The sequence below is a fragment of the Giraffa tippelskirchi genome, chromosome 12, assembly GCF_054371585.1.
Source record: "Giraffa tippelskirchi isolate mGirTip1 chromosome 12, T2T-mGirTip1v1.2.pri, whole genome shotgun sequence".
NCBI classification, from domain to species: Eukaryota; Metazoa; Chordata; class Mammalia; order Artiodactyla; family Giraffidae; genus Giraffa; species Giraffa tippelskirchi.
In genome coordinates, this window is record NC_137286.1 from 74,940,940 (window position 1) to 74,963,043 (window position 22,104).

Below are 22,104 nucleotides of genomic sequence, written 5' to 3' on the forward strand. Positions count from 1 at the left end.
CTAAAATTTGGATTTCTTCTAGCACTGTTGGAAGTTAAGTATTCATAAATTAGCTTGTGAATTGCTTAAGCTTACTCTTCCCATTCATTGACATGTTTACAGTTATAATATTGATGTTGCATTAATAGTGTTTTGCTTAATTTAGCTTCCTTATAAGTTTAGCATATTAATTAACTTTGTGTGTGTGTGGTGTGAAGAGGAGTCAGTATAGTTTCTACACTCAAGGATTGATGTTACATGTATAGAAGTGATGGCAGTGAAGTAGTGATTCAAAAGACTGAGGAACCAGCCCCATTTCTTAAAACAACTGTTCGATGTCCCTAGTTTTTTAAAACAAGTATCAAGAATTGAAGTACTGATGTCCATAGAGATATAACTTCTGGACATATATTCATATGAAATAATTTCATGTTTCTGAGCTGTTTCACAGCAGGGAGGTTTTATGTTGGTGAGTTGGCTGCCCTTTTTCTTTTGCTACATTGTATATACTTCTTATTACATTTTCTACATAGCCATATAATTACCTGTTTATGTGCTCTCTCCTCCACTTGATTGTTATTTAAGTTGTTTACATTCACATAGCTCATTTATTTTTGTATCACTGACTTGCTCTTTATTTCTTTTTCTATATTTGGTATTCCATTTCCATCAATTCTGCATGAAAAACCTCTTTTGACACTTTTTCTAGTGGCGGTCTGCTATAGACAGATTCTCTCAGCTTTTGCCTGCCTGGAAATGTCTTTCTTTTGCTTCTGTTTATGAAAAGTATTTTTACTAGACACTGAATTCTAGGATGAGGTTATTTTTCTTTCGTTCCTCAAGGATGCCATTCGGTTGTCTTTTGCTGGCATTGTTTCTGGTGAGAAATTTGTATCGTTTTTTTTCCTGTATATAATGTCTTCTTTTCTTTGGCTGTATTTTTATGGTTTGCCCTTTATTTTTAATGTTCAGTAGTTTGACTGTGAGGTTCCTACGTATGGGTTTTTTGTTTGCTTGTTTTGTATTTTTTCTGGGGATTGCTGAGCTTCTCTGTGAATTGATATACGTATATGTATATTTCTATATCTGTTTTATAATACTCCTTCTCTTCTGCTGGGGACCCCAGTTACACTTGTGTTACAACATTTCATGTTGTATCATGAATATTGGTTGTTCTGTTTTTTTGTTTGTTTGTTTCAGGTTGAATCCTTTCTATTGACCTGTGTTTAGGTTCACCAGTTCTTTCCTCAACAGTGTTCAGGTTCTTTTTAAGCCCATGTAATGAATTCTTCATTTCTGATACACTTTTCATTCTAATAGATTGAAAAAAATAGTGTCCATGGTTTGCTACTGAAATTCCCCATTGCATGGTGGTAATTTCATTATATCCTTTAGCATTATTTTTATAAATCTTCTTTTAAATAGTCTGTCTAGTAATTCTGCCCTCTAGGCTGTCTCTCGGTCACTTCTTTTGACTGTGGGCCATATTTCTGGCTCCATTGTGTCTAGGAACATTTGATTGGATGGTGGACATTTTATTGAATTACAGTAGAAATTAAATAATATTTGCTTCCAAGAGAGGGCATGCTCTTCTTCCAGACTCTTGGAATGGGGGCTATGTCTCTGTGATCTCTAGTTGAGCTGGGTTTGGTCTTCCTACTGCTTTAGTTTTATTCAGCTTGTCTGTGGCCTCAGATGCTTTGTGGACTTGGGATCTGAGTGCTAATGAGATTCTGGCAATTTGCTTTTTGGCATTAACAGTTGAACTTTGGCTTTGGGAACCATGGAATATCTCTTTCTGCTTTAAAGTCTTGATGCCCATTTTTAGGATTTCTGCAGTGTTCTTTTTTTGTTTTCAATTCCATTGCTGGCTCTCTTTCTTCAGAGACTTGGTATCCTGCCCCCAGCCTTCAGATAGCAGCTGGCACGTGTGCTCCAAAGGTCTGGGTTTCTCTCAGGTCTTCTGGCTGGTCCAGAGGCTTTGGCAGGCAGCTGCTTTGCTGAGAGAGGCCTCTCCTGCCTCAGGGAGCATCCCCACATTCGGCTTTCCTTCTCTAACCCTGGCCGCTGGCATCTACCCCCTGTAGTGTGTGAAGACTTGAGGGAAAGAGTTGGTCGGAGGGTGCAGACTCGCTCCATGGCTGGGACTTCATGACCTAGGATTTGGAAGTCTAATCTCTCATGCCAGCGCTCATGTGGCTGTCAATAGTTCGTTAAAAAACTTGGCTGGTTTTTCTTTACCTTTACTGAATTTATTCTTCATCAGCTGTTGTCAGGGATAATAGCAGTCTGTTTCCTCCCAGTATTAGTCAGTACAGATTTCCTTGTGTTCTTAGCTTCCTGAGGTCAGCTTCCTGATGGGTTGAAAACAACAGCGAGAGGAATTTTGCTGGGTGTCTGGCTTCTCTTGGTGTTAGGATGAGAGCAGTGGTACTGTGGGCTCTGTAATGCTGCCAGGAGCTGTCGTGTTGTTAGTACTTCAACGTTTGGTTCGTGTTGGATGGGCCATGTGAGCACATATAGTACATGCTGTTTTTCCTAAGGGTTCTCTTCAAAGTGAATTTAAAGGCCTGTTTTGAAAGACAAGTGTTATTATCTTGGCATATTATTATTTGAAGGCTTCCCTGGTAGCTCAGCTGGTAAAGAATCTGCCTACAATGCAGGAGACCCCAGTTCAATTCCTCGGTCAGGAAGTTCCCCTGGAGAAGGGATAGCCTACCCACTCCAGTATTCATGGGCTTCCCTGGTGGCTTAGATGGTCAAGAATCCGCCTACAATGCAGGAGACCTGAGTTTGATCCCTGGGTTGGGAAGATCTGCTGGAGGAGGCCATGGCACCCACTCGGACATTCTTGCCTGGAGAATCTCCATGGACAGAGGAGCCTGGCTTGCTGCAGTTCATGGGGTTGCAAAGAGTTGGACATGACTGAGCAGCTAAGCACAGCACATTATTATTTGAAAAAAATCCTGTTTCTTTAGTGAAGTGAATAATCAATACTGTGACTTACTGTCTTTTTAAATAGAGAATTTAAGTGTTATATTTCTTTAACGGGCCCTCGTAGCTCTATTCAGTAGAACTTCTGTCATGATAGAAGTGTACTTTATGTGTTTGACCAGTGTGGGAGCCAGTAGTCTCTTGTGGTTCTTGAACACTTGGTATGTGACTAGGGCAGCGAAGGAACTGAGTTTTAAAATTTAATTTACATTTAAATAACCACACGTAGTTAATGGCTACCACAGTGCATAGTACAAGTTTATGTACTACACATATATATGGTGAAAACAGTAGCTTAATGTGTGTACAGTTATGCTGAACAGTTCCAGGATCATAGTGTTTTTTAAGTACCCTTCTTTCCCTTTTTGATGGTTACCACTTGAAATGGTGTGTGTGTCTGGATTCTCTATGAGGAATAGAACTTGCTAAATTTACGCTATTTTCAATGAATGAACAATTAATAAACTAATCTATGCATTTTCAAATATCTGTGAACTATTTGTTGATAAAATTGTAGAAGAAATCTCATTGCAGTAAAAACCCAGTTTTATTTCTTGAGGCTTCAGTCTACTCTGTAGTTGTTCATAAAGTTCAAATACAGACTCATCTGAGTAAAGAGAAATGTGATGTCTGTCAGGCCAGGCGGTGGGGATGTAAGTAAAACTCAGTCCTCAAAGTGCCTGCGTCCCCCCGTCTCCTCCCAGTCCGAGTGCAGTATGTGCTGTGAAAAGGGCACTGGAGGAGGGGCCTAGAGGGTGAACTCTGAGCACCCGTGTGGGTGCCAGCCACCAAATTAGCTGGACTTCCCTCGTGGCTCAGTTGGTAAAGAATCTGCCTGCAATGCAGGAGACCAGGGTTCGATTCCTGGGTTGGGAGGATCCCCTGGAGAAGGAAATGGCAACCCACTCCAGTATTCTTGCCTGGAGACTCTCATGGACAGAGGAACCTGGCGGGCTACAGTCCACAGGGTTGCAAGAATCAGACACGACTTAGCGACTAAACCACCAAATTAGCTAAATTGCCTTTGTAAAAATGCTTAATTTGTTTATCTGTAGCAAAGGTCATTTATCATTAGAGTCTTCATTCTACAGTCTTAAGATTGGAAAGAATCTTTTGAGGTTGCCTCTCCTGCCTTCAGACAGGATGGTTATGAAGACTCTTCACTTATTTTTATATTTATTATTTCTTTTAATCTTAAATTTTACGTGCTAAATTGAATGCCTCCTGATGAAATCACAGTGATGATATAACTGACCCTGTTTTTTCATCTTGGAAGTTAAGTAAGTGTTGTTGAGAAGGGAATACTCACACGTATGCTTTTTGTTTTTTCTGTCTTCATAGATGGATAGATTTGCCAGCATAAGAATTCCAGGGAGCAAGAAAGAGAGGCCTCCACTTTCCAACCTGAGGACCGCATTTTCAAACAATGAGTGCTCTTCAGAAATGAATGAAAACATTCCAAAACCACTGTCAGAGAAGGAAATCTTAGAGCTTTTTGAAAAGATGATGGTAAGAATTTTGATTCATTATAAAATGTTTGATGTAAAAGCCTTAGCTTTGGCTTCTGTTCATGGAAATAAATGTGTCTGAAACTTAGGTTCCATAGGTGATTTCTGATGTCATTAAGATAGCACTCAAGGCATAGAGTTTTAGGATTACAAAAACAAGAATCCGAAGAAAGTGTCATACCAGTTGTTTTACACAGAAGCACATACAAACATAAACCCTCTAAGGTATCAAATGACATACTTTTATCGTAAATAGAGTGTCTGAGTGGCATGTCTGTTAGGGTTGGTGCACTGGAGAATGACAGTCATGACGCTCCTCTGTGTGTTAAGTGTGCTGGTTTGGGGGCCTTGTTTGAGCTCTTAGTTCTCACAACAAGCATGTTTGCATAGTCCTGCCACAGTTAGGTCTGCAGACACTTAACTCCCTTGCTTTGGGATGTGCCTTTGTAACTCTTCTATAATCACGAGTTAATATAATTTCAGTCCAGAACAAGGGGAATGTAACCCCCCCCTTTTTTTTGCTAGCCTTTGCATCTGTCGGGGTGGCGCGCGGCGTGGCGCGCCACGGTCACCGCCACCGCCGCGGCCACCGCCACCGCCGCGGCCGTCGGGAGGGGGGCCTGCCCGGCGGTCGTCGTGTGGGAAAGAGAAAGAAAAAGGCCGGGGGCGGCGACCGACAGGGCCTAGACCGGGTCGGGGGGCCGGGGGCTGCGGCCGACAGGGCCTAGGCCGGGCCGGGACCCGGGGGCCGGGGGCGGCGGCCGAGAGGGCCTGGGCCGGGCCGGGGGCCGGGAACCGGGGGCGGCGGCCGAGAGGGGCTAGGCTGGGCCAGCGGCCGGGGGCCGGGGGCGGCGACCGACAGGGCCTAGGCCGGGCCGGGGGGCCGGGGACGGTGGCCGACAGGGGCCGACAGGGGCTAGGGTGGGCCGGGAGCCGGGGGCAGCGGCTGACAAGGGCTAGGCCGGGCCGGGGGCCGGGGGCAGCGGCCGACAGGGCCTAGGCCGGGCCAGGGCCCGGGGGCCGGGATCGGCGGCCGACAGGGGCTAGGCCGGGCCGGGGGCCGGAGGCGGCGACCGGCAGAGCCTAGGCCAGGCTGGGGGTCGGGGGCGGCGGCCGACAGGGGCTAGGCCGGGCCGGGGGCCGGGGGCAGGGGGCCGGGGGCGGCGGCCTACAGGGCCTAGGCCAGGCCAGGGCCCGGGTGCCGGGGGTGGCGGCCGACAGGGAAAACTAGCTAATATGATCACACGGACCACAGCCTTGTCTATCTCAATGAAACTAAGCCATGCCGTGTGGGGCCACCCAAGACGGATGGCTCATGGTGGAGAGGTCTGACAGATTGTGGTCCACTGGAGAAGGGCATGGCAAACCACTTCAGTATTCTTGCCTTGAGAACCCCATGAACAGTATGAAAAGGCAAAAATATAGGACACTGAAACATGAACTCCCCAGGTCAGTAGGTGCCCAATATACTAATGGAGATCAGTGGAGAAATAACTCCAGAAAGAATGATGGGATGGAGCCAAAGCAAAAACAATACCCAACTGTGGATGTGACTGGTGACAGACGCAAAGTCCGATGCTGTAAAGAGCAATATTGCGTAGGAACCTGGAATGTTAGGTCCATGAATCAAGGCAAATTGGAAGTGGTCAAACAGGAGATGGCAAGAGTGAACGTCGACATTCTAGGAATCAGCGAACTAAGATGGACTGGAATGGGTGAATTTAACTCAGATGACCATTATATCTACTACTGTGGGCAAGAATCCCTTAGAAGAAATGGAGTAGCCATCATGGTCAACAAAAGAGTCCAAAATGCAGTACTTGGATGCAATCTCAAAAATGATAGAATGATCTCTGTTTGTTTCCAAGGCAAACCATTCAATATCATGGTAATCCAAGTCTATGCCCCAACCAGTAATGCTGAAGAAGCTGAAGTTGAACGATTCTATGAAGACCTATAAGACCTTTTAGAACTAACACCCAAAAAAGATGTCCTTTTCATTATAGGGGACTGGAATGCAAAAGTAGGAAGTCAAGAAACACCTGGCGTAACAGGCAAGTTTGGCCTTGGAGTACAGAATGAAGCAGGGCAAAGGCTAATAGAGTTTTGCCACGAGAACGCACTGGTAATAGCAAACACCCTATTCCAACAACACAAGAGAAGACTCTAGACGTGGACATCACCAGATGGTCCACACCGAAATCAGATTGATTATATTCTTTGCAGCCAAAGATGGAGAAGCTCTATACAGTCAGCAAAAACAAGACCGGGAGCAGACTGTGGCTCGGATCATGAACTGCTTATTGCCAAATTCAGACTTAAATTGAAGAAAGTAGGGAAAACCACTAGACCATTCAGGTATGACCTAGATCAAATCCCTTATGAGTATACCGTGGAAGTGACAAATAGATTTAAGGGTCTAGACTGATATACAGAGTGCCTGATGAACTATGGACAGAGGTTCGTGACATTGTACAGGAGACAGGGATCAAGAAAATCCCCATGGAAAAGAAATGCAAAAAAGCAAAATGGCTGTCTGAGGAGGCCTTCCAGATAGCTGGGAAGAGAAGAGAAGCGAAAAGCAAAGGAGAAAAGGAAAGATATTCCCATCTGAATGCAGAGTTCCAAAGAATAGCAAGGAGAGATAAGAAAGCCTTCCTCAGCGATCAGTGCAAAGAAATAGAGGAAAACAACAGATTGGGAAAGACTAGAGATCTCTTCAAGAAAATTAGAGATATCAAAGGAACATTTCATGCAAAGATGGGCTCGATAAAGGACAGAAATAGTATGGACCTAACAGAAGCAGAAGATATTAAGAAGAGGTGGCAAGAATACACAGAAGAACTGTACAAAAAAGACCTTCACGACCCAGATAATCATGATGGTGTGATCACTCACGTAGAGCCAGACATCCTGGAATGTGAAGTCAAGTGGGCCTTAGAAAGCATCACTGAGAACAAAGCTAGTGGAGGTGATGGAATTCCAGTTGAGCTATTTCAAATCCTCAAAGGTGATGCTGTGAAAGTGCTGCACTCGATATGCCAGCAAATTTGGAAAACTCAGCAGTGGCCACAGGACTGGAAAAGGTCAGTTTTTGTTCCAATCCCAAAAAAAGGCAATGCCAAAGAATGCTCAAACTACCGCACAATAGCACTCGTCTCACATGCTAGTAAAGTAATGCTCAAAATTCTCCGAGCCAGGCTTCAGCAATACGTGAACCGTGAACTTCCAGATGTTCAAGCTGGTTTTAGAAAAGGCAGATGAACCAGAGATCAAATTGCCAATATCCACTGGATCATCGAAAAAGCAAGAGAGTTCCAGAAAAACATCTATTTCTGCTTTATTGACTATGCCAAAGCCTTTGACTGTGTGGATCACAATAAACTGTGGACAATTCTGAAAGAGATGGGAATACCAGACCATCTGACCTGTCTCTTGAGAAACCTGTATGCAGGTCAGGAAGCAACAGTTAGAACTGGACATGGAACAACAGACTGGTTCCAAATAGGAAAAGGAGTCCGTCAAGGCTGTTTATTGTCACCCTGCTTATTTAACTTATATGCAGAGTACATCACGAGAAACACTGAGCTGGAAGAAACACAAGCTGGAATCAAGATTGCCGGGAGAAATATCAATAACCTCAGATATGCGGATGACACCACCCTTCTGGCAGAAAGTGAAGAAGAACTAAAGAGCCTCTTGATGAAGGTGAAAGAGGAGAGTGAAAAAGTTGGCTTAAAGCTCAACGTTCAGAAAACTAAGATCATGGCATCTGGTCCCACCACTTCATGGGAAATAGATGGGGAAACAGTGGAAACAGTGTCAGACTTTATTTTTTTGGGCTCCAAAATCACTGCTGATGGTGATTGCAGCCATGAAATTAAAAGACGCTTACTCCTTGGAAGGAAGGTTGTGGCCAACCTAGATAGCATATTTAAAAGCAGAGACATTACTTTGGCAACAAAAGTACGTCTAGTCAAGGCTATGGTTTTTCTAGTGGTCATGTATGGATGTGAGAGTTAGATGGTGAAGAAAGCTGAGTGCCGAAGAATTGATGCTTTTGAACTGTGGTGTTGTAGAAGACTCTTGAGAGTCCCTTGGATTGCAAGGAGATCCAATCAATCCATCCTAAAAGAGATCAATCCTGGGTGTTCATTGGAAGGTCTAATGTTGAAGCTGAAACTCCAATACTTTGGGCACCTCATGCGAAGGGTTGACTCATTGGAAAAGACCCTAATGCTGGGTAGGATTGAGGGCGGGAGGAGAAGGGGACGACAGAGGATGAGATGGTTGGATGGCATCACCGACTCGATGGACATGGGATTGGGTGGACTCCGGGAGTTGGTGATGGACAGAGAGGCCTGGCGTGCTGCAATTCATGGGGTCGCAAAGAGTCGGCCACGACTGAGCGACTGAACTGAACTTGCATCTGTTTATGAGACTTGTATAAAGTAGATTTCTTCAAGACTACCTTTGAGGACTCAAGATAGTCAAGTGCCCCCTCATTCAGGCATCATATGTTTGAACCACTGCCTAAATTGTCTGTGAGATTCTGGATTGGTACTTTTTTGGTTTACCTTGTTAAGAGAGTTTTCTCCTTTGTATCATAGTTGCTGGTGTCATCTCAGTAAGTAGAGCAAGTAGGCCAGTGATAGACGTTTGCGAAGGCTTACCACAAGCTGTCAAAGTATAACCACATAGGAAGTACAGAACATAATTGATGGTTTTCTGTTGTGAAAATGATGACTTTAGAAGTATTTTTCTGTTAACCTTACCCTGCTCCTAGCTAAGAGTATTAGTTTTATTTATGTGAACAGGGCAGATGGATATTGGCACCTTTGAAGTGTTGACATATTTAATAACTGGACCAGATCACTTGTTAAATCTTAAACAGGTCTCCCTGTTGGCAGATGATCTTTTGCAGTCAAACTCACTTTACTCAGCAGAAGTAAAGTGGATTATTGCTTTCTTAGGACTGCCAATTTGCTAATGAGTGAGTTTGTCACAACTAAAGGCTTTAAAAGAAATAAGGAGTGGGTTCTTTGCCTTTCTGATACCTTGATGGTATCACAGTACATTGCAGGGAGAACTTGGAGATTCTGAAGCTGAGAAGGGCCTTTCTCCTTCTTTAAATGTGGACTCACCTGGTGATTTTCAGGCTTGTCAATCGGAGTACCACATCTGACACATTTAAAGCTATTTCTAGGTCTGGGGAGGATGCTAGATTTAGGTTGGGGTTTATTTTTGGCTTTGCCTATCTGTACCATTTTTATTAATAAAAATCCTTCAGAGGAAGCAACGTTGAATGATCTGCCATTTTTGTTTTTTGGCATTTGCCTTAATGAAGTTTCATTTAAAAGTTGTGACTAGATTCTTTGTCTTGGCATTGTACAGTTTAAAAAACTTATGTAATGTTCTCAGAGGTACTTAGATGATTTTTTTTTTGCATGAAGTAAAAAAGAACACCTCTGTTTCCTCCTCGTGATGGTTCTTTGAGAAGGACTGACTTGATTGCTTAATGAATGCAAAGTACAGTGTCATCCTTCAACATTTGTACTTATTTCACTTTTATTTGAAAAATGATTTAGTTGGTCTCTGGGTAACAGTTTTAGTGCACTTTTAAAAAGTAATAATGAGTTTTTAGTTCTGCTACTTCTTAAGGGCTTTTTTCCTCCCGTTTTCATCCAGTGAAAGGAGAATTTTGATCTGAAAGCTCATTTTGGTTTCTCTGTGGATCTTAGATATATGAAATAGTTGCATGAGCATCGCTATATACACAACTTTGATTTCTGGATGTCAGATTTCAATGGTTGCTCTTGAACTCACGGTAGGTCTGTGTAGCTGGCTTTTTGACCAAGGTGAACATGGCAGGTACAGATTGAAAGTGACCTGTTTGTTCCAGCAAAGTGCCTCTTTCAACCAGCCCTTTCAGCTTATTCCTGCCTGCTGCCAGATAGCTTTCACCACAGGTCCCAGAGTTTTCCATTTACTTTCAAGATAACGCAAGCCTAGTTTAATTTAAATAAGTTAACTTTTATCCGGAGAAAGCCTCTCCCTTGCCCGTTCTGGGCTGCTCCGCTCAGAGCCTGCAGCGCCCTCGGTGGGGCCGTGGGGGCCCTGCTCTGTTCCTCGCCCTGCGATTCTCCTCCCCGCTGCTCTCCATGTCCTCCGTGGGGAGCCAGTTTGTGCTGTGCCCAGCCCCCGTCTTGTTCCCTTCAGAGCCTGGCCTCCACAAAGAATAGTTGACTCTGGCGCTTTCTGCCCAGAGCTTTGCCTTTGGGGGCTGTTTTGCTGCGGACGTAGACCCCTCTGACTGCAAGTGGCCTTCCATCCGTCAGACCCTGCTTGCGCCGTGTCACGCTGCATAGCTGGCCTCTTGGGTTTCTCTTTCCTGTGGTAGCAGGACACTTTCTCCCTTCCCCTGACTTTCCTCCTCTAGCCAGTTCATACTGCTTTACTTTCCCTGTTTCGTCCTCTGTCTGTCCTTTTATTTCCTCTGAGTGTTGCCTCTGTCCCTTTTGTCTTGTCTTTATCTGCTTTGGTTCACTATACACTCCTTCTAAGGAATTGGAGCCCTTTCATATTGTAGAACATCCTGTATATTCTGACACTCTGCTGAGTCTTTTACAAAGAGCAGCTATAATTGAGCTCTTTAAAAGATGTTAAACTTCAGTTCATTTTCTTATTTTTTCTCAGTGCTATTGAGTTACAGTTGACATTTAATATTGTGTAAACTTAAAGTACACAATGTGATGATTTGATAGATGTATATTTTTAAAAATGATTGCCACAATAAGGTCAGTTAACACATCCATCACCTCACATAATTATCATCTTTTCCCTTGTGGTGAGAACTTAACGCTCTTCAAATCTTTCAAGTATATGATTTTTTTTTTTGTAAAACTAGAGTTACCATACTGTTCATTACATCCTAAGAACTGATTCATTTTATAACTGTAGATTTGTACCCGTTGACCATTTCCCCACCCCTCAGCCCCTGGCTACCACCAATCAATGCTGTTTCTATGAGTTTGATATTTTTAGATTCCACATTTCAGTGATAACATACACATTTGTCTTTCTCTACCTGATTTATTTCACTTGGCATAGTGTTCTCAGGGCCCATCTCTGTTGCCACAAGGTGGCAAGATTTCCTTTTTTAATGGCTGAATAGTATTCCATCACACCCTGCCCCCTCTCCCCCACACCCACACCAGTTTCTTTATCCATTTATTTGTCAACACATATTTAAGTTGTTTCTTTATATTGGCTATTTTAAGTAATGCTGCATTGAATATGGGCATGAAGGTATGTTTCAAGTAACTGTTTTTACCTTCTTCAGATAAATACCCAGAAGTGGAACTGTTGGGTCATATGATAGTTCTATTTTTAACTTTTTGAGGAACATCCATACTACTTTCTATAGTAATTGTAACAATTTGCATTCCACCAGGAGTGCATTTTTTTTCAAATTCCCCCCAGCACTTGATACTTCTTTTTGACACAATTCTGACTATGTGAGGTGATACATCATTGTGATTCTGATTTGCATTTCCCTGACTATGGCAAAGCCTTTGACTGTGTGGATCACAATAAACTGTGGACAATTCTGAAAGAGATGGGAATACCAGACCACCTGACCTGCCTCTTGAGAAACCTTTATGCAGGTCAGGAAGCAACAGTTAGAACTGGACATGGAAAAACAGACTGGTTCCAAAAGGAAAAGGAGTATGTCAAGGCCGTGTATTGTCACCCTGCTTATTTAACTTATATGCAGAGTATATCATGAGAAACGCTGGGCTGGAAGAAACACAAGCTGGAATCAAGATTGCCAGGAGAAATATCAATAACTTCAGATATGCAGATGACACCACCCTTATGGCAGAAAGTGAAGAAGAACTAAAGAGCCTCTTGATGAAAGTGAAAGAGGAGAGTGAAAAAGTTGGCTTAAAGCTCAACATTCAGAAAACTAAAATCATGGCATCTGGTCCCATCACTTCATTGGAAATGGATGGGGAAACAGTGGAAACAGTGTCAGACTTTATTTTTTGGGGCTCCAGAATCACTGCAGATGGTGATTGCAGCCATGAAATTAAAAGACGCTGACACCTTGGAAGGAAAGTTCTGACCAACCTAGATAGCATATTAAAAACTAGAGACATTACTTTGCCAACAAAGGTCAGTCTAGTCAAGGCTATGGTTTTTCCAGTGATCATGTATGGATGTGAGAGTTGGATGGTGAAGAAAGCTGAGCGCCACAGAATTGATGCTTTTGAACTGTGGTGTTGTAGAAGACTCTTGAGAGTCCCTTGGACTACAAGGAGATCCAACCAGTCCATCCTAAAGGAGATCAGTCCTGGAAGGACTGATTTTGAAGCTGAAACTCCAATACTTTGGCCACCTGATGCGAAGAGTTGACTCATTGGAAAATACCCTGATGCTGGGAAAGATTGAAGGCAGGAGGAGAAGGGGACGATGGAGGATGAGATGTCTGGATGGCATCACTGACTCAATGAACATGGGTTTGAGTAAACTCCGGGAGTTGGTGATGGACAGGGAGGCCTGGCGTGCATGGGGTCACAAAGAGTCGGACACGACTGAGCGACTGAACTTAACTGATAATTAGTGATGTTGTGTCTCTTTTCATGTACCTGCTGGCCATTTGTTTAACTTTTTTGGAAAAATGATTTTTTAGTTCTTTCCAATTTTAATCAGATAGTATTTCTTTGCTTTTGAGTTGTATGAGTTCTTTATGTATTTTGGATAGTAACCTCGTATCAGATATGTAGCTTGCAAAGATTTTCTCCATTTCACAAGTTGCTTTTTAATTTTGTTGATTTTTGAGATTCTGTTTTGCTGTACAGAAGCTAATTTGATAAAATCCTTCACATTTATTTTTGCTTTTGTAGCTTGTGCTTTTGGTGTCATGGTCAGAAAGCTCATTGCCAAAACCAACATGGAAAAGCTTTTCCGTTATGTTTTCTTCTAGGAGTTTTAGAGTTGCAGGTCTTACATTTAAGTCTTTAATACATTTTGAGTTCATTTTTGTGAGTGGTATAAGGTGGGGTCCAGTTTCTTTCTTTTCTTTCTTTTTCATTTGCATGTGATTATCCAGTTTTTCCTTCTTTATTAAGGAGACTGTCTCTCCCCATTGAGTATAATTGGCTCCCATTTCAAATATTAGTCAATCATATAGCATAGGTTTATTTCTGTACTCTTGATTCTGTTCTGTTGTCTCTGGGTTTGTTTTCATACTAGTACTGTGTTGTGTTAATTACTGTAGCTTTGTAATATAGTTCAAAATTGAGATGTGTAATGTCTGCAACTTTGTTCTTTTTCAAGATTGTTTTGGTTATTCATAGTCTTTGGTGGTTCTATTTCTTTTTTTCTATAAAGAATACCATTGGAATCTTGATAGCATTGCATTGAATATATAGATGGCTTTGAATAGGATGGACATTTTAATTATGCTAATTCTTCCAACCCATGAACACAGGATATTTTTCCACTTATTTGTGTTTTTTGTAGTTTTTTTCATCAATGACTTAAAATGATCAGTGCCCAGATCTTTCACTCCTCAGAACTTGTGTGTAAGTCCCTTGTGTAATTTTATCCTTTATTATTTTGATATGTCTCTATGCTAGATTAAATCCATGCAACATTATTCAGCTGGTTTATCAGCTCAAATAACTGCCTGTTGAATCAAGTGTATCTTTCTGACTTTTAAGATGTCTAAGATTTGATATTTCTTTTCACCTTCAATTCTATGTTTTGGTGGTAATTAATTATCAAATTTTGGTTTGCTGGATAACATAAAAATGTTAAAATAATGAATAGGAAGAGAATTTTCATGTATTCATACCTTTTTTGTCTTTTCACTTTCACTATATGTTGAGAGAACAAAAGATGCAAGGTCATCTATCAAGCTGTGATCGTCCCCAGGCATTAAATGAGTGCCAGTGATGACAGAATTACTTTGAAAAAAATTATTTAAATTCTGGACTTCCTGTCATCACTTGTAAGCATGGAAGAAATGGTCTAATAAAATTGCACAAAGTACTTAAGGATGAATAGTAATGCTCTAATCTTTTCCTGGGAATATGTTTACTAGGCTCTATTGTAATGTAGGAGAAAGTGCATTTATCGATTGCCGTTAGCATTGTCTCTTAAGCATGTGTTTGAAGTGTCTATTGGCATTAAGAGCTTAGATGACCTGCTATTTAATACATATTTTCGCTTTAGTGTGAGGAAACATAGTACAGATAATACTAAAGCCATTCAAAATTTAATTTTGAAACAATTTTCAGATGTATTATAAAGTTGAATCTATTTTTGTTCAGTGGCGTTGTTTTTAAATAGGGTATTTGAGGTACACAAAAAACAGTGGAACATATATAATTAATTGAAATGCTTTGTGTGCTTTTTCAATCCCAGCCTTCTTTTTGACATATACAAAAAAGAACAGAACGCATGTAATTTACTGAAATACTTGATGTACTCCTTTCAATCGCATCTTTCTGTGTTGTTAACTAAAATTTCCGAGAAACAGAGACCTGACTGAATAAAGACTGGGACTGTGCGACTGTAGCCCAGGAGATACAGATTCAAGGAGCACTTGAGTTCTGTTCCTGTGGACTGCAAATTGGGGGAGGCTTAGAAGGGCAAAAACCCTGCAAGGGTATTAGAACTGGAATTGGAAAGATGTAACAGTGCTTGTTGGGCAGGGATAGGCTGGGGTCTGAAATGATGACACAGTTGTGAAAGGGGATGGACTTTGAACCTGTTAACCCAGTCTGAGCTGGTGGTACTTGCTTCTTGCAGGGCATCAGTGAGTGGAGAGACGAGCTGTTGGGGCAGGGAATAATGACCTATTTAGAAAGCCAGCAGGTCTAGAGGATGGTGGACTAGGGCCCCAGAGGCTGCTTTTATACTGAAAGAGGTGGCAGTTGTTGCAGAGTTCTTGGTGCAGAAATTCTTTGTTCTTGCCGTTGTCCACATGGTTCCTGTAAATCTTCAACAAGACAAATGTTATTTCTGCTCCTCAACATTTTTTCTCTATATGAATGAAAATGTTATACATTTAAGGATTAAATATTTAGTCTCCTGTCCATGGAATTCTCCAGGCAAGAATACTGGAGTGAGAAGCAATTCCCTTCTTCAGGGAATCTTCCCAACACAGGGATTGAACCCAGGTTTCCTGCGTTGCAGGCAGATTCTTTACCTGCTGAGCCACCAGGAAAGCCCAGTGAGTAAAGTGTTATACATTTAAGGGTTAAACCTGGGAGGTAGAGCCTTAAGAATAGGCTACCGTGTATATTTCAGGCTGTAGGCACCATTTTTTTTATAAAGGTGCAGAGCCAGCGTGACTAAGAGAGGCGACAGGGCACAGAGGTTAGAGCTACAGGAATCGATCCAGGATGCAGTCAGGCTTGTTCCTTGTTAGAAAACCACAAGGGTGCAGCTAGCATATGCTGTTTTCAAGTGGTTGGTTGTGTTCTTCAGTTTGTTAAAGTTGAGAGAAAATTCACATTCTCAGTGATGCAGGAATGTGTCTAAAACCACATCTATAATGGTCTGGCTCCATTTGGATGCCTGAACCATAGTTACTCCATTTTGATTTTTAAATAGTCTTAAATATATCATCTGTATGTTTTTCAAGAAATCCTTCTCTATCCTGACATCATAGGTCTGTTCTCCTATATCCCTAAAATCTGATATGAGACAGTATTTTTCCTACATGGGTAACTAGTTTTTCTATTATATTAATAGCATTATTAATATAATAGACTATTATGTTATATTGAATAGCCATTCTTGTCCATCATTTGTAATATATCCACTGTTATATATCAAGTTATTGCTCATATCTGTGTTTGTTTCTAAAGACTGATTTTGTTTCATTGTTGTATTTGTCTAGCTCTGCAGTTATATCCATTGTCTTAATTACTTTAACTATATAATAAGCCTTGACATCTAGGACTTCCTTCCTCTCTTCAAAATTATCCTCACTGTTCTTGGCCCCTTTGTGATTTTACATTAATTTTACAATCAATTAAGTTTTATTATAAATCCTGTTGGGATCTTGATTGGAATTGCAATAAATTTATTGATTGAGACAGAATAAATATCTTTGTGATATTAAATTTTCCTGTGAACATTGGCTATATTACATCTATTTATTTAGATATTTTTCTGTTCCTAAACTGTAACACTTATAATTTCCCACTAGAGGTTGTGTGTATCTTTTATAAGATTTATACCTTGGTTTGTTTCTAAAATGTAACTAATATTTTTAAAAACTTAAAATTTTCAGTAAGATTATTAATTTGTGTGTTGCCTTTTGCATTCAGTAATCTTACTGAATTCTCAGTTTTTATTATTTGTAGAGTTCCTCATATTTTTCTATGTCTATAATCAGGCTATCTGTGGCTAACTTTTACATCTTTTTCTGTTCTTATCCCTTTCTTTTTCCTTTCATTGCAATGAGTAGAAAACACCAGAAAAGAGTTAATCTGTTTTTTTTTTTTACCCTGTTCCTAAAGTATTTAGTAAAGGTTTTTTCTTTTTTTTTTTCATTTTCCATTTCAGTTATTTGAATAAAGTTGGCCAGCCCTTCACTAGAATCTTCTTCTGATAGGGTAAACACGTGGCTCTGCTAATTTTTATCCTTTAAATGGAGTGTATCATCCACTACTGATCAAATGAGTGACTATGTATGATAAATTTCTGGTTTATTCATTATTTAATTAGATCAGGTTTCTAATATTTTCGTGAGAACTGTATTTGAATGGGCTTGGAACATTTCCCTGTCTCCGTTTGTCCCCGTTATGCTTCCGCAGGGTGTACTGCATGAATTGTTGGATGAGCGGCTTTGCTTCTTCTGCTTTGGTGAATACCACGTCTAAGCAAGAGAAGACAAATAAGGGCACATAGAGTTAACTCCTGAGATATCTTTGTGTTCTTAGCTCTGTAGTCAGTTCAGGTATCTTTGAAATGTAAGGTCCAGAGGAAAAAGAAGAGCTCGAGTGAACTGATGACATTGAATTGGATACTTTGTGGGGCGGTTGCAGGGAGCAGAGTTCATCTTGCCGTCCTCCTTCAGTGTTGTCACTCTTTGGGCACATGCTACAGATGATTTTCCTTTTTTAATCTTTGTTTTTCCTTTTTTGTAGTTGGTGTTAAGGATTTATGCTTGGCTGTTTCTTCAGCCAGACAAACGAATGAATACCTATTGTGTTTGATGTGTGAGTGATGTCTTAAGGGTCACTAGGAGTCTGAAGGAAAAGAAACCAAGGAGGACTCCTTTGTGTTAGTTCTTTAAGTGCTTATTGACTGCTATAGATTCCTACTAGCACTGTATTTCAAGCATTAGCATTTTTTACAAATCTACTTTTTCTGTATCATGGGGTTTTTTTATTTCTTAAAAACTATGAAAGTATATTTTGGCTTGACGAGATAAAATAAGAGAGGTTCTATGGTAATGCTTTGTTCTGATCTGTTAGTTGTCACCTTTCTCCCTCTCCTTTAGGTAGAAATGGAAACATTTGGGGAAAGGTTGTTTAAAAGCAATCCAAATAATAATCCAAATAGGAGGAGGAGGAGAAAGAGGGGGTAGACGTGTAAGGCGATTGTCAAGTTGATTCATGGGTTGCGTTTGTCGGGGGATAATGTCAGAGCGGTGTTGTTTCTTCTAGGTCCAGATAAATGAGAAAATAAATGATTTAGGAGCACTGGATTTTGCCTGGTGGGAGTTTGTCGACCCAGTCAACAAACGATTAGAAAGGGGAGTTTTGCAAGGATAAAGGTTATGTTAATGTTTAAGTTCCTCTTTCGCTCATTAGGAAGTGTGCAAGTAGAGCCTTTTCCAATCGTGAAGGTTTTTTTTTTTTTCAGTCTAATTTTCTTCTCTAGAGAAGTCAGCCTTTGTGTTTTGTCAGATGACCCTTTAATTATCCTTTATGTAATTTATGAAGAAATGGCCATTTGTGGAGAGCAAATAAGTGAGTTAAACCCCTTTTATAAGTAGCAGTGTTCTTTTCTGCTGGACTCTGTAACAGCTGTGATTGTAGGTGCTTATGCATAAGCTTGAACAGTTCCAACCAGATTATTCTAAAATAAATTAGAGTTGAGCAGCTTGCTGCATATTCCTCTCATTTCTTGTCTGTTCTGCTGAAATTTATAGTATGTGAAAAAATGATACTTAAGTTTCTTGTGTGTTTGTCTCTGATACTGGCTTTAGATTAAATTGAAATTTGGTTTCAAATGGAGATAGTTTGAACTCTTTGTGTAAGCTCCAGTTAGAAAGAATATTTGGTTGGATAAGAATTTTATGAATTCACTGTCAACCTCTGGGTAAATGCTGTTTTCTGGCTGCAATTCTGTTACTGAGCCAGCCATCTGATTTTCTGTTAATTTTAATTGGATTGAGTAAGGACATTGAGAATAGAATAGTGAATCTAACCCCACTATTGGTGAAACCAAAAAACTGACTCTTCATGATCATAGTTTTGTATAAAAATGAAAGGATTATTATAAAGGCTTGTGCAAGAACATGAGCTTCCCTGGTGGCTCAGATGGTAAAGAGTCTGCCTGCAATGCTGGAGACCCGGGTTTGATCCCTGGGTTGGGAAGATCTCCTGGAGAAGGAAATGGCAACCCACTCCTGTATTCTTGCCTGGAGAATTCCATGGAGAGAGGAGCCTGGAAGGCTTCAGTCCATGGGGTTGCAAAGAGTTGGACACTATTGAGCAACTAACACTTATATAAGAACACAGTAAAAATGATGGACAAAGAAAGAAAAGCTGTTTTATAGCTTTAGCACATTTATGGGCATCTTGAATATAAAGTAGTAATAAAGTTAATTCCAAGTTCCAGGGTTTTGGCTGTATTTATCTTTTACAGGTTTTCTGATTTTACTTAAGCTTAATCTAAGAATGCAGTTTATTAAATTGCAGAGCTATATGAGATTCAGTTACTGGGCACTGTTTGAGAGTATATGATTACATGGAATGAGATCATGAAGTCTTCGATTTTGCATTTGGTGCTACACCGTTCCTGGTGGTAAGAACATAGCTCAGTAGGGGTAAGCATCAGCAAGACCTTCTGACATGGTGTGGTGGGGAAGCTGAATTCCAGTGTGGTGAAGGGCAGCATCACACTTTCAGAAGAAACATGGGTGAAACTGTGCTTATAGTATGTTGAGCTCTGAGGTCTCAGGAGAAGTAATTAGGGGGTCATTGTGGACTTCTTAAAATGCTTAACCAATTTGTGGCTCTACTGGAAAAAAATTTAGCAAAACTGCTACCAAGAACAATTATTTTGGCTTTAACCCATGGAACAAGCATTGAACACTATTGAAATCAGATGATAACTGTTGACTTAGTAAGAATGTTTGATTTTGGTATTGCTCTGCTTCCAGTTTTTACATTTTAATATTTTGCTTATTCATCCATACGGATGTTTTGATCCACTATTGTACTGTTTTTCTAGCACCTATTTTATAACGCTAGTCATGCTTCTGCTTGTCTGTAGTGTTTTTCCACTCTGGGTGAATTTCCTTGCACCTGACCATCTTCAACTTGCTGCTTGTATATTCACTTAATTCTCCAAATAGTCAATCATTTTAAATTTAGTCTGACTCTCCATGGCGTTAACTATCCCACTCAACTTGATGTATGTAAATTTAATGAAAATGCTGTCTTGTAAAATCCACATTCATGAATGAAAATAGTCTAATGTTTGTAGTTCAGTTGAAACAATGTCCACTCTCTGTTTGCCGTTCTCTGCTTGATTACTCCTCGGTGCTCACTAGTTGTCTGTGTGTACATGAGTATTAAGATTACATCTGTTTCTCTTTCTCAGTTTTGCCAAAGAAAATGTGGAAGGTGTATATTTTGTGTCAGTGTTTTATCAGCCTAGGATGGAGTCAAGGTATGTAAAGATAGTAGCGAACTTGGATTATCCTGGTTGGTGGGAACTTCCAGCCCCATCTGACACATAGGAAGAGTTCTCTGGAGCATCTTAAAACCTGCTGGCTCGACTCCATGTCACTGACCTGGCTTCCAGGTCAGGGCCACAACTGCCCATTTGGTGTTCTTGTGCAGGTTAGAGAAATGTGTGCCCCTTCTTTCCTCTAAGAGGACGCAGCACAGCACGGTCACCCAGTCTGGTCTCGGCGTGTCTCAGCCTTATTCGCCTCTCGAGCAGGGGCTGCTGTGCGGGGCTCAGCCGCACGCAACCTGATCGGGGTCCGTGGTGGCCTGTGCTTCTGCTGGTGCTCCCTGAAGACACGACGGGCTTTGAGCTTGGCCAGTGCTGGTGCCACCGCCTGGAGACCCTGCCTCTGGAGCTGGGCCTGGTTCCCATCATTGTTCTAGTCTCAGACTCCGATTAATATCTCTGGCTCCAGCTCCATCTCCCAGAAAACTACCTGCCCCAAAAGAAGTTTAGCAAATTCTATTTGGGAGTTTTTGTGATACTTCATTTGATAGATATCTAAAAAGTATATGCATTGTGAATGACACAACAAGTGAAGAAAGGAAATCTTTTAAAAATTATCTGTGAAGGAGGAAAAAGAAAGGAATATATAAAGGAGAGCTAGGGTCGAGGGGAGGCTTTTTTCTTTTAATTTTTAATCCATTTAGGATTACCATCTTTATATAATGAGACCCAACTAGAAGAATTTAGTGAAATGGGATTGAAGCAAGGTAATTGATGTGCAGTGCCCTTTTAGGAGGGGAGAGGAAAGAGGATCCAGAGCGTAAATGAGTGGGATTATCTTTGGATTGATGCAGGAGTTGGTACAGAAGAATGAGTATACAAATAAATTGGTAATAGAACAGACAAGAAATTGAATGGTGTGTTCCTTTTCATGGAGAAAATTAAAATGTGCTTACTGAAAATGATAGGTAGACGTGATGGTTTTATAGCTCCTGGAGAATGGCCAGTTTGAAATAAGTACTCTAGGGAATGTGAGGAGAAATTCCTATGATTTCCCATCAATGATTTCCCATCAATGTTATAGGAACAGGTGGACCACAGAGTTAGCCTGCTTGGGAGATAATGGAGTGGGTCATAACACTGAGGTTTCACTGAGGTCGAGAAATAGGTGGCTTGGAAGCGGGAGAAGTGAAAAGATGGAAGATTGTGGTCAGAGAAGAGGATCTTGGAGATATGATGATACTTGAGGTAGGACCGATTTTAAATAAAGAAAAAGCCCAGGTGTGGTCATGAAGAGCATGGGTGAGGAAAGTGGAAATGAGGATTGCTGGTTGTGGAGAAGCCAGGAGGGGTGTCACAGCATGGGCAATAGAGGGAATCCACTACCGAGGGTGTTAGATGACCTTAGCCCCGAAGGAAGGGGGGCTTCAGATAATGGAGATACACAATATGGAAATAAGAATGGAGGCACAAATCTGAGCTGCAAGGCTTACGGTAAGCCTACAGAACTTCCTTCCGTCTCACTTCTCTAATCATTAAAGAATAGACAGGCCATAACCCAAAGGGTCATTCCTGAGTATTAAGCCAATGGTGCTGAGTGTTGCAGCGTGGTGCCTGGCTCGCACTGAACCATTGTTTAAGGTTAGAGACATGCCAGGTCCTGGTGAAAAGATGCAGCAAGGGA

General features: G+C 41.1%; 1 protein-coding gene across 8 annotated transcripts in view; it reads left to right on the forward strand.

Moving 5' to 3' along the window:
- Positions 1–22,104, forward strand: part of DIAPH3 (diaphanous related formin 3) — a 543,512-nt gene that overhangs the window by 47,458 nt on the left and 473,950 nt on the right. For 7 of the 8 annotated variants that reach the window (XM_081551708.1, XM_081551712.1, XM_081551711.1 and 4 more), the window contains one exon: positions 4,315–4,482. The exons of the other annotated variant lie outside the window; for it this stretch is intronic. In XM_081551708.1, the coding sequence (XP_081407834.1) occupies positions 4,315–4,482 (168 nt within the window). The remainder of the gene's footprint in view (positions 1–4,314; positions 4,483–22,104) is intronic. 8 annotated transcript variants of the gene reach the window in all.